This window comes from Pseudophryne corroboree, chromosome 4 (genome assembly GCF_028390025.1).
Source record: "Pseudophryne corroboree isolate aPseCor3 chromosome 4, aPseCor3.hap2, whole genome shotgun sequence".
In the NCBI taxonomy this organism is placed as follows: Eukaryota; Metazoa; Chordata; class Amphibia; order Anura; family Myobatrachidae; genus Pseudophryne; species Pseudophryne corroboree.
In genome coordinates this window covers 617,570,294-617,582,818 of record NC_086447.1, presented here as the reverse complement: position 1 = coordinate 617,582,818, position 12,525 = coordinate 617,570,294, and the positions used below count along the sequence as shown (strand labels likewise).

At 51.0% G+C, this 12,525-nt stretch overlaps 1 protein-coding gene across 2 annotated transcripts in view; it reads right to left on the bottom strand.

The window, feature by feature from the left end:
• The window catches only part of TMEM242 (transmembrane protein 242), a 117,341-nt gene extending 105,407 nt beyond the window's left edge, over positions 1–11,934 (bottom strand). For both annotated transcript variants that reach the window (XM_063917667.1, XM_063917668.1), the window contains exon 1: positions 11,705–11,934. In XM_063917667.1, the coding sequence (XP_063773737.1) occupies positions 11,705–11,846 (142 nt within the window). In that variant the 5' untranslated portion in view covers positions 11,847–11,934. The remainder of the gene's footprint in view (positions 1–11,704) is intronic.
• Positions 11,935–12,525: the final 591 nt, after the last annotated feature.

The window sequence follows — 12,525 nt, the reverse complement described above, 5'->3', positions numbered from 1 at the left end:
GACTGAACCTGATAAAATGGCGCCTTCTTAGGCTGTGAGGGAACATGGGGTAAAAATGCTGACTTCCCAGACGTTGCTGTGGAAACTAGGTCGGAGAGACCATCCCCAAATAATTCCTCCCCTTTATAAGGCAAAACTTCCATGTGCCTCTCTTTCTGACAGTTTTTCTGACCATGCAGCGGCAGCACTGCACATCCAAGCTGACGCAATAGCTGGTCTAAGTATAATGTGTATACAGACTTCAGGATTGCCTCCTGCTTTCTATCAGCAGGCTCCTTAAGGGCGGCCGTATCCTGAGAGGGTAGTGCCACCTTTTTTGACAAACGTGTGAGCGCTTTATCCACCCTAGGTGGTGTTTCCCAACGTGACCTATCCTCTGGCGGGAAAGGGAACGCCATTAGTACCTTCTTAGGAATTACAAATTTTTTATCAGGGAAAAGCCACGCTTCTTCACACACTTCATTTAGTTCATCTGATGGGGGAAAAACTACGGGTAGTTTCTCTCCAAACATAATACCCTTTTTTGTGGTACCTGGATGTAAATCAGAAATGTTTAACACCTCTTTCATTGCCTCAATCATGCAGTGAATGGCCCTGACAGGCATTAGGTTTGACTCATCGTCGTCGACACTGTTATCAGTATCCGGGTCTGCAAACTGAGGTAGCGGGCGTTTTAGAGCCCCTGACGACCCCTGAGGCACCTGGACAGGCACGAGCGGAGATCCCGGCTGTCCCACATTTGGCATGTCGTCAAATTTCTTATGTAAAGAATCTATACGTGCACTCATTTCTTTCCATAAGTTCATCCACTCGGGTGTCTGCCCCGCAGGGGGTGACGTCCCTTCAAAATGCATCTGCTCCGCCTCCACCTCATTATCCTCATCAAACATGTCGACACAGCCGTACCGACACACCCCACACACACACAGGGAATGCTCAACAGAGGACAGGACCCACAAAAAGCCCTTTGGGGGGACAGAGTGAGAGTATGCCAGCACACACCAGAGCGCTATATATATATATATATATATATATATATATATATATATATATATATATATATATATATATATATATATATATATATATATATATACACACACACATACATACACACACAGGGACTAACTGAGTTATGTCCCTAATAGCTGCTTTTCATATAATATATGTATATATACTGCCAAATTTAATGCCCCCCCTCTCTTTTCCCTCTTTATATTGCAGGGAAGAGCCAGGGAGCTTCCTTCCAGCCGAGCTGTGAGGGAAAAATGGCGCCAGTGTGCTGAGGAGATAGGCTCCGCCCCTTTTTCGCTGCCTATTCTCCCGCTTTTTATGGAATTCTGGCAGGGGTATTTACCTCATATATAGCCTCTGGGGTTATATATTGAGGTATTTTAGCCAGCCAAGGTGTTATTATTGCTGCCTCAGGGCGCCCCCCCCCAGCGCCCTGCACCCTCAGTGACCGGAGTGTGAAGTGTGAGAGGAGCAATGGCGCACAGCTGCAGTGCTGTGCGCTACCTTGGTGAAGACAGAGTCTTCATGCCGCCGATTTTCCGGACCATCTTCTTGCTTCTGGCTCTGTAAGGGGGACGGCGGCGCGGCTCCGGGACCGAACACCAAGGACTGGGCCTGCGGTCGATCCCTCTGGAGCTAATGGTGTCCAGTAGCCTAAGAAGCCCAATCCGGCTGCAAGCAGGCGAGTTCGCTTCTTCTCCCCTTAGTCCCTCGCTGCAGTGAGCCTGTTGCCAGCAGGTCTCACTGAAAATAAAAAACCTAAGTCTATACTTTCTAAGAGCTCAGGAGAGCCCCTAGTGTGCATCCAACCTCGGCCGGGCACGAATTCTAACTGAGGCTTGGAGGAGGGTCATAGTGGGAGGAGCCAGTGCACACCAGGTAGTCTGAAATCTTTCTAGAGTGCCCAGCCTCCTTCGGAGCCCGCTATTCCCCATGGTCCTTACGGAGTTCCCAGCATCCACTAGGACGTCAGAGAAACAATATTGCGCCTAAATTTTGTGCCCCCCCCCTCTCTTTTTAACCCTTTGAGCCTGAAAACTACAGGGGAGAGCCTGGGGAGCTGTCTTCCAGCTGCACTGTGAAGAGAAAATGGCGCCTGTGTGCTGAGGGAGAAGCCCCGCCCCTTTTTCAACTGACTTTCTCCCGCTTTTTCTGGAATACTGGCAGGGGTAATTTTACATCTATATAGCCTCTAGGACTATATATGATGTAGATTTGCCAGCCATGGTGTCATATATTGCCCTCAGGGCGCCCCCCCCCCCTCCCCCAGCGCCCTGCTCCCTCAGTGACAGGAGTGTGAAGTGTGCATGAGGAGCAATGGCGCACAGCTGCAGTGCTGTGCACTACCTTGGTGAAGACCGAAGTCTTCTGCCGCCGATTTTCCGGACCTCTTCTTGCTTCTGGCTCTGTAAGGGGGACGGCGGCGCGGCTCCGGGAACGAACACCAAGGCCAGTTCCATGCGGTCGATCCCTCTGGAGCTAATGGTGTCCAGTAGCCTAAGAAGGACAAGCTAGCTGCAAGCAGGTAGGTTCGCTTCTTCTCCCCTTAGTCCCTCGATGCAGTGAGCCTGTTGCCAGCAGGTCTCACTGTAAAATAAAAAACCTAAAATAAACTCTTTCTAGGAGCTCAGGAGAGCCCCTAGTGTGCATCCAGCTCGGCCGGGCACAGAAATCTAACTGAGGTCTGGAGGAGGGTCATAGTGGGAGGAGCCAGTGCACACCAGATAGTACCTAATCTTCCTTTTAGAGTGCCCAGTCTCCTGCGGAGCCCGTCTATTCCCCATGGTCCTTACGGAGTTCCCAGCATCCACTAGGACGTCAGAGAAAAGACTTAAAGTGGGTGTGAACTGGCTCCTCCCTCTATGCCCCACCTCCAGACCTCAGTTATAGGAACTGTGCCCAGGAGAGACGGACATTTCGAGGAAAGGATTTTTGTGTAAACTAAGGGCTACAAACATACCAGCCCACACCACAAACATACCGTATCACCGGAGTAATAGTAAACCAGATAATAGTATGAAATAATAACAGCAACAAGCTGAAAACCAGAAATACACTATCCGTGCATAAACCAAGTTAACCAACAAGAATACATTGCCAGCAACAGTCCGCACTGGGATGGGCGCCCAGCATCCTCTACAGTCTAGGAGAAAAGGATTTATCGGTAAGTACCAAAATCCTATTTTCTCTTACGTCCTAGAGGATGCTGGGGACTCCAAATGGACCATGGGGTTTATACCAAAGCTCCAGACCGGGCGGGAGAGTGCGGACGACTCTGCAGCACCGACTGAGCAAACGCAAGGTCCTCATCAGCCAGCAAGGTATCAAACTTATAGAACTTAGCAAAAGTGTTTGCCCCTGACCAGGTGGCCGCACGGCAAAGCTGTAAAGCCGATACGCCTCGGGCAGCCGCCCAAGACGAGCCCACTTTTCTGGTAGAATGGGCTTTTACTGACTTCGGCACGGGTAGTCCGGCCGAAGAATGAGCCTGCTGTGTCACGATCCGGGTATCTGGACGCCATTTCTTACCCATCAGATGCCTCCTAAGGCTGGCTCAGCGCTCCAGGACCGGATCCCATCTGTTATCCTGATGTGTACATTCCTGTATCCTCTCCTGTCACTCTGGGACGCTGTCACAGTAAACGCCATATTACACCTGGCATGGCGTCTCCCGCGGCCTCCGCCGCCGTCCCTGAACTTCTGCATGCAGAGTGTCTGAGTGGCGATTACGTCAGCCGCGGCCTCCGCTGTGTCCGCGTGGTTGGATGAGCATCTGTCAGCCTGGCGCCTCCTGTCTCCGGTGGCCGGCGCCGCCATTACTGTTTTCATTACCACATGGATTACAAACCAAACTTCCCTCCAAGTGTCTGCATGGGCGCAGCCAACTTGGATTCTGTCAGCTGATCATTTCCACCAATCTGTTCTCAGTATTGATAATCTGCATAATTGCTTAGCCAATCCCTTCCTTGCTGCAGGTATAAATACACTGTGCCTGAGCAAGGAAGGCGTCAGTGCTTTGGTTGTCAAACCTAGTTCCTGTTTGTCTCTCTCCTGTGATTGTCTTCCAGGTTCCAGCTCCTGTCTCAAGACTTCCACCATAGAGACCCGCACCAGCATTCCACCTGCGGTGTAGCCTGACTCTCCAATCCATTGTGGATTCATCTGTTTCCAGCTACAACTTTACCTGCTTCCAGCTCAGCTTCCAGCAGAGTACAGCTTCCCTTAAAGGGCCGGTGTCCTTTCTACACTTTACCACTCTCCACCGGTATTATTATTTCTCCGCTCTCAAGTTCCACATTTCAGTTCATATTTCATCGCTCCCAAGTTCATTTATTATTTAACTGGTTCCAGCCAGTATCCACTCCGTGCTAACAACAGTCTGGTTCCAGCCAGTATCCACAGCAGCTGTTTTATCTTCAGCAACCCAGCTTTTCCTGGAACACCAGCTGGCACAATCCTGGGTTATCTCCATTGCTACAGTCGGGCCTGGTAAGGACTTTCCATCTAGAAGATCATAAGAACTATCTCACACTACCAGTGCCCTGTGGCTCCTGCCATCCTGTAGTACCCAGGAACTGTATTTATTCTTTGCTGACTTTTACGTTTTCTTTTACTGCTGCTGTGTTGCGGAGTTGTCATAATAAACATCATTGACTTTTATCCAAGTTGTCGTGGTCACGCCTTCGGGCAGTTATTATTCATGTTACTTACATGTCCAGGGGTCTGATACAACCTCCCAGGTTCCGGTACATCTCAGCCCCTACAACTGAGGCTGCCTCCCGTCAGCTCAGGCCCTCAGTTGTGACATGCTGAATCGTACTACAAATCCAGCGTGCAATAGTCTGTTTTGAAGCAGGATGACCAATCTTGTTAGCAGCATACAGGACAAACAGCGCCTCCGTTTTCCTGGCAACAGCCGTACGGGCGACGTAGATCTTCAAAGCTCTCACCACATCCAGAGACTTTGGAACCGCCACAGCATCCGTAGCCACCGGCACCACAATAGGTTGGTTAATGTGAAACGAAGACACCACCTTCGGCAAAAATTGTTGACGAGTCCGCAATTCTGCCCTATCTGAATGAAAAATCAAGTACGGACTCTTATGAGATAAAGCCGCCAAATCAGACACCCGCCTGGCAGACACCAGCGCCAACAGCATGACAACCTTCCAAGTGAGAAACTTCAACTCAACCTTACGCAAAGGTTCAAACCAGGAAGACATGAGAAACTGTAAAACCACGTCAAGATCCCATGGAGCCACAAACGGAGGATTGATATGCATTACTCCTTTCACAAAAGGCTGAAACTCTGGGAGGACAGCTAATTCCTTTTGAAAGAAAATAGACAAAGCCGAAAACTGCACTTTGATGGAGCCTAATTTCAGGCCTGCATCTACACCTGCCTGCAAAAAATGGAGAAAACGACCCAAGTGAAAATCTTCCACAGGAGCCATTTTAATCTCACACCAGGAAACATACTTTCTCCAAATACGGTGATAATGTTTCGCCGTAACCTCCTTCCTAGCCTTAATGAGAGTGGGAATGACCTCCCCGGGAATACCCTTATGAGCTAAGATCTGGCGCTCAACTTCCATGCCGTCAAACGCAGCCGCAGTAAGTCTGGAAACACGCATGGACCCTGCAACAACAGGTCCTCTCTTAGAGGAAGCGGAACACCCACGGAGACACCAGGGCGTCCACTGTACTGGCTTGGGGGTCTCTTGACCTGGAACAATACCTCGGAAGCTTCTTGTTGAGACGAGACGCCATCATGTCGATTAACGTTATTCCACAACGCTTTGTCACCTCTGTAAATACCTCTTGGTCAAGAGCCCACTCTCCCGGATGGAGATCGTGTCTGCTGAGGAAATCTGCTTCCCAGTTGTCCACACCCGGTAGGAAGACTGCTGACAGGGCGCTCACGTGTTGTTCTGCCCAGCGAAGGATTCTTGTGGCCTCCGCCATTGCCGCTCTGCTCCTTGTTCCGCCTTGACGGTTTATATGTGCCACCGCTGTGATGTTGTCTGACTGTACCAGGACAGGTCGACCCTGAAGAAGGCTTCTTGCTTGTAGCAGGCCGTTGTAAATGGCTCTTAACTCGAGAACATTTATGTGGAGACACGCTTCCTGGAGCGACCATCTTCCCTGGAAGTTTCTTCCTTGGGTGACTGCACCCCAGCCCCGGAGACTTGCATCTGTTGTCAGAAGTACCCAGTCCAGGATACCGAACCGGCGACCTTCCAGGAGGTGAGAACTTTGCATCCACCACAGGAGAGAAATTCTGGCTCTGGGAGATAGACTTATCTTCCGGTGCATGTGCAGGTGAGACCCGGACCATTTGCTCAGCAAATCCCACTGAAACACCCGGGCATGAAACCTGCCAAATGGAATGGCTTCGTACGCCGCAACCATTTTCCCCAGTACCCGAGTACATTGATGGATGGACACACTCATCGGCCGCAGAAGTTCCCTGACCATCGACTGCAGTTCTAGAGCTTTTTCTTCTGGAAGAAATACTCTTCGTAACTCCGTGTCCAGAATCATGCCCAGAAATGACAGCCGAGTGGCCGGAACCAACTGAGATTTCGGCAAATTTAGCACCCAACCGTGCTGCCGGAGCACCAACAGTACCAAACTCACAATCCTCAGCAAGCGTTCCTTGGACCTCGCCTTTATCAGGAGATCGTCCAAGTACGGGATAATTGTAACCCCTTGCCTGCGAAGGAGAACCATCATTTCTGCCATGACCTTGGTGAAAATCCTCGGGGCCGTGGAAAGCCCAAACGGCAACGTCTGAAACTGGTAATGAGAATCCTGTACCGCAAACCTTAGGAAAGCCTGATGCGGAGGATAAATCGGGACGTGTAAGTAGGCATCTTTTATGTCCACTGACGCCATAAAATCCCCCCCTTCTAGGCTGGCAATCACCGCTCGAAGAGATTCCATCTTGAACTTGAAAACTTTCAAGTATGGATTGAGGGATTTTAGGTTCAGAATCGGTCTGACCGAACCGTCCGGTTTCGGCACCACAAAGAGGCTCGAGTAGAACCCCTCGCCCCGCTGAAACAGGGGAAAGGGAACAATGACCCTCTGGAGACACAACTTTTGTATTGCTGCCAGCACGACCTCCCTGTCCGGAAGAGACACTGGCAGGGTCGACATGAAAAACCGGTGAGGGGGCGTCTCCTGAAACTCCAGCCTGTAGCCCTGAGATACAATCTCTAGAACGCACGCATCCAAGTCCGATTGGACCCAGACCCGACTGAAGAACTGCAGACGGCCCCCCACCGGCACGGACTCCCCCAGGGAAGCCCCAGCGTCATGCTGTGGACTTGGTAGCGGCAGGGGCGGACTTCTGGTCCTGGGCGCCTGACACTGCAGGCGACTTCTTTCCCCTTCCTCTACCTTTTGAAGCGAGAAAGGACGAACCTTTTCTTCGCCTGTGTCAGGAACTGGTGCAGAATCCGGAATTCGGGATCAGGTACCAAGTGGTTGACGTTACCCAGAACAGAGGCGCGGAGTCTAACACGCCGGAAGGTTTTCACCAAGGAACCCCGCAAGGGGATATGGGCTTCGCGGCTTCCGACGTGCAGGTCGCGGCACCCTGTCTGGGTCACTTGATACCTGAACTTGACTAGAGTTATGGTAGAGGTGTTGTATATGATCAGCCGCAGGGATACACAGGAACAAACAGGAACTGGAGAAGGTGGCAGGGTGCACACGGCCAGATGGTACGCTGGGGCCGTGGAGATGGAACAGCAGCAGGCACTCCAGGGGTGACACAGGAGGTAGCGGCACACGGACGGACTGGGGTGCAGACACTTGGAGACAGGGTAACGGCAGTCGGCAGAATAAAGTCGTCAGCAAGATGTTGAAGCTGGAATTCAATACTGGAACAAGGCAATACCCACTGGACAGATGAACTGAGACCAGAGAGGAACCAGAGAGCAGAACACCACATGGAGTAGCTATAACTGGCAAAGCTTCTTGGGATTGAGAGGCTTAAAAGAACAGGCTGGACCAATCAGTTGTGAGCACCAGACAGGCCCCCAGTAATTGATATAACATGCAGCTGCAGTGCAGACTGAGCAGGCTGACAAGCTGAATAGTAGTTTTCAGGTAACGAGCTTTAATTACAGAATCCAGACACCTGTGAAGTCAGTTGCTGAGTGCAGGAGCAAAGGCACTGGGAGACAACTATGCAGGAGCTAGCTGTGACCTGTAGTTCCACAAACTGAAGCAAAGGTAATTATAACAATAACAAAACATGAGTGCTCAGGATTGTAACAGCCTGTATTTATTTGGACGAAAGGACTGCATCTGCTGATGTTGTGGCTTTTTGTGTTGTGTGGGAACATAGGGAAGAAACGAGGACTTACCCGCCGTCGCGGTAGAAACCAGGTCCGCCAAGCCTTCCCCAAACAGGACATTACCTTTGAAGGGTAACGCCTCCATAGCTCTTTTGGAATCGGCATCAGCATTCCATTGATGGATCCACAGAGCCCTCCTGGCCGAAATCGACATGGCATTGGCTCTTGACCCCAAGAGATCAACATCCCTCGCCGCATCCTTCAGGTAATCTGCAGCGTCCTTGATATAACCAAGAGTTAAAAGAACAGTATCTTTATCAAGGGTATCCATATCAGCAGCTAAATTCTCAGCCCATTTAGCAATAGCACTACTCACCCATACCGACGCCACAGCAGGTCTGAGCATTGCACCCGTATTAGTGAAAATGGACTTCAGAGACGTCTCCAGCTTGCGATCCGCCGGATCCTTGAGAGCTGCCATGTCAGGAGACGGAAGCGCCACCTTCTTAGACAAACGAGATAAAGCTTTATCAACATTAGGAGACGCCTCCCATTTTCCCCTATCAACAGATGGAAAAGGATACGCCATGTAAATCCTCTTGGGAATCTGCCACCTCTTGTCCGGCGACTCCCAAGCCTTTTCACAAAGAGTATTCATCTCATGAGAGGGGGGAAACTGCACCTCAGGTTTCTTTTCCTTAAACAAGCAAATCCTTGTTTCCTGTACGGCAGGTTCCTCAGAAATGCGTAACACATCTTTTATAGCCACAATCATGTACTGAATACTCTTAACTAATCTAGGATGTAAAGGAGCCTCAGTGAAGTCGACATCGGACTCAGAATCCGTGTCGGTATCAGTATCTACCACTTGAGTAAACGGCCTCTTTATCGACCCCGACGGGGTCTGTACCTGTGACAAAGCATCCTCCATGGATTTTTTCCACACCTGTGTCTGTGATTCAGATTTATCTAATCTCTTTGATAAAGAAGTCACATTAGAATTAATTGTATTCAACAGTGCAAGTAAGTCAGGTGTCGGCTGCGTCGACAGAGCCAACTCCAGACCCGCATCTGCCCCCCCCCATAACCTCCTCTGGTGAATAACATTCAGCCTCAGACATGTCGACACCTAGTATCGACCCACCGACACACACATACAATGCCTCAGCCAGGGGACAGGCCCACAAGGAAGTCTGGGCAGAAAAACACAGAGGGAGTATGCCAGCTCACACCCCAGCGCCCATATATCCCACCAACGAAAATATATGTACCAGCGCTGCCCAATATACCAATTATGCACCAGCTACTGTGTCGTCGTCCCCCCCCCCCGATAGGCTCCCCGTTACGTTAACGGAGCTCGTGGAGGTCCCGGACCAGCGTCTCCTGCCTGCATGCGAGGAGAAAATGGTGCCTGTGAGCCGCGCGGCTAAGCTCCGCCCCCTCCCAGCGCGCTTCAGCTTGCCAAATTCAAAAACTCTAAAATGCCGACGGGGGTCCCGAAAACGGTGCCAATGCACCGATCAAGCATCTGCCGGCCTAAGAAGACCCAGTAACATGCTGCCCAGGGCGCCCCCCCCCCAGCGCCCTGCGAGTGCTGGAGGAAATGTGTGTGTGGGAGCATGCGCTGTACCTTTACTGAAGTCTTCTGCCGTCCTGAAGTCTTCTGTTCTTCTCATACTCACCCGACTTCTTTCTTCTGGCTTCTGTGAGGGGGGTGACGGCGTGGCTCCGGGAACGAGCAGCTAGGCGTACCAAGTGATCGAACCCTCTGGAGCTAATGGTGTCCAGTAGCTGAGAAGCAGAGCCCTTAAACTAAGAAGAAGTAGGTCTGCTTCTCTCCCCTCACTCCCTCGCTGCAGGGAGCCTGTAGCCAGCAGGTCTCCCTGAAAATAAAAAACCTAACAAAGTCTTTTCCAGAGAAACTCAGGAGAGCTCCCCTAGTGAGAGTGTCCAGTCAGTCCTGGGCACAAAGTCTAACTGAGGTCTGGAGGAGGGGCATAGAGGGAGGAGCCAGTTCACACCCACTTCAAGTCTTTTCAGTGTGCCCAAGCTCCTGCGGATCCCGTCTATACCCCATGGTCCTTTTGGAGTCCCCAGCATCCTCTAGGACGTAAGAGAAATAAAATATATATATATATATATATATATATATATATATATATATATATATAATCTCATTTATTTTATTTTTTCCCCCATCTGTTGTATATTAGAGAATTTAGGGGGGAGGTGTATTATTGGGTTCACTACGATATGCCGGTGGCCGGGCTCCCGGCGACCAGCATACCGGCGCCGGGAGCCCGACCGCCGGCTTACCGACAGTGTGGCGAGCGCAAATGAGCCCCTTGCGGGCTCGCTGCGCTCGCCACGCTACGGGCACGGTGGCGCGCTACACTATTTTATTCTCCCTCCAGGGGGGTCGTGGACCCCCACGAGGGAGAATAAGTGTCGGTATGCCGGCTGTCGGGCTCCCGACGCCGTTATGCTGGTCGCCGGGAGCCCGACCGCCGGCATACTGAAGACCACCCGTATTATTGCAGCACACATTGTGCCACTATTACCATCCCATTTTCCGGAGTGGGGGTGCGAAAACTAGCCCCTAGTGATCCTCGCCAGAGACCACAGCGCATCAGTATAGTGACGATGCGTTGTATTTCTCCTCCAGGCCGATCTCCTGTGCAGCCGCCACAGCCAGGGACTGTCCCAGCTCTGGTGATGGGGGAAACGACACCTGCAGCTGTCGAAATTAATAGCCGCAGGTGTAGGTATGGTCAGTGGCACTGACCATTCATACATTGTCCCGCTATCTCGTATTTAGCAGCGCCGATATAGACAGGGCTCCTGTCATGCAGCACACACTGCCGCATTCATACATGTGGGAGAAGTATCAGAGTACATAACATGCAATGATGCCACTTCTCCCCCATACCAACACTTCTTACCCCTAAGTTTCTATAGTTACCATGATCTACATACCACCCAACATAACCCTCTCCAGGAGGGACAGAATGCTCTGCTCCTTGAATTCCCTTTTAATGTATGATTGCCCTCACCTGTGGTGAAACACCTTTCTTATCCATTAACCTGTTCAACACAGGTGATGGCAATCATACATGAAGAGAAAAGTCCAGGAGCAGAACATTGTGTCCTTCCTGGAGAGAGGGTCATGTTGGGAGGTATGCATCTAGTAAACATTTTCTACGATCCTTGACCTGACCAAAGAATATATAATACGTCAGTGCACCTTGGGTCACAGGTTTTTGGACACAGGCTGCTGGGATCCAACATTCGACCTCACAACAGCGATCACTTCATGTTTTTAACAAGAAAATGCCATGTTGCGTACAAGTGTGCGGGCTGCTGTGCATACAGTACTGCACCTTTAATGAGTAGCAGCTTGTCCTCCCGGGTCACCTCAACCGTGTGCTCAGACTGGGAATCCCGGGTCACCTCAGCAGGGTGGACGGAACTGCATTCCCAGTCCTCCCCCTCTCTCCTTGTCCTGGCGCCCTCTGCATCCATGATCCCTGTTAGTTAGGTGTCCTCACGGAGCAACCATGATAACTATTCTACATATACAGTGTATCTTGAATCTCCTCCTCTTCCTGAGCTGAGGAGATAGAGCTCTTCCTGTTATATTACAATCACGCATGGCAGTATTACACACACAGCACGACTGTAGTATTACTACAATTGTGAGGGAAAGGGAAGCAAGCGTTGCAGCCATGGGAGCTGCAGTAATGTAACACAGTTGCTTACACTTTAATACATGACTGCTGTACAGTTGTATCTCATTCTCAGCAGATTGTGTCCCGGCTAGGTGGACCTCTGTGATTTCCTTATTCCATACTGACTCTGGGTGACCTCGGTTATAAACAGAGGCATCGGAACTGCCCCCCAAAATATGAGAGGCGCCGCCGATATTCAGGAGGAGCGATGTGCGGTCAGCTGAAAGACCGCACATCACAACCTCCGCTCCTTGCAGGGACTGAGCAGCAGCAGGATATGGCTGTGTTCAGCCCCTCCTGCACCCAGGCTCAGTTCAACAGCGCTGCCCGCCCACCTTCCCTTGCCAGGGCCGGCTCACGGCCCAGGCGAAGTGCCGCGATTCGCGGGTGATTAGGGGGCGTGGCCTAACGGAGAGAAGTGCCTGCTGTCCCAACATTGCATGCAGAGACCTGTGGCTGCACAGTAGCGCCAC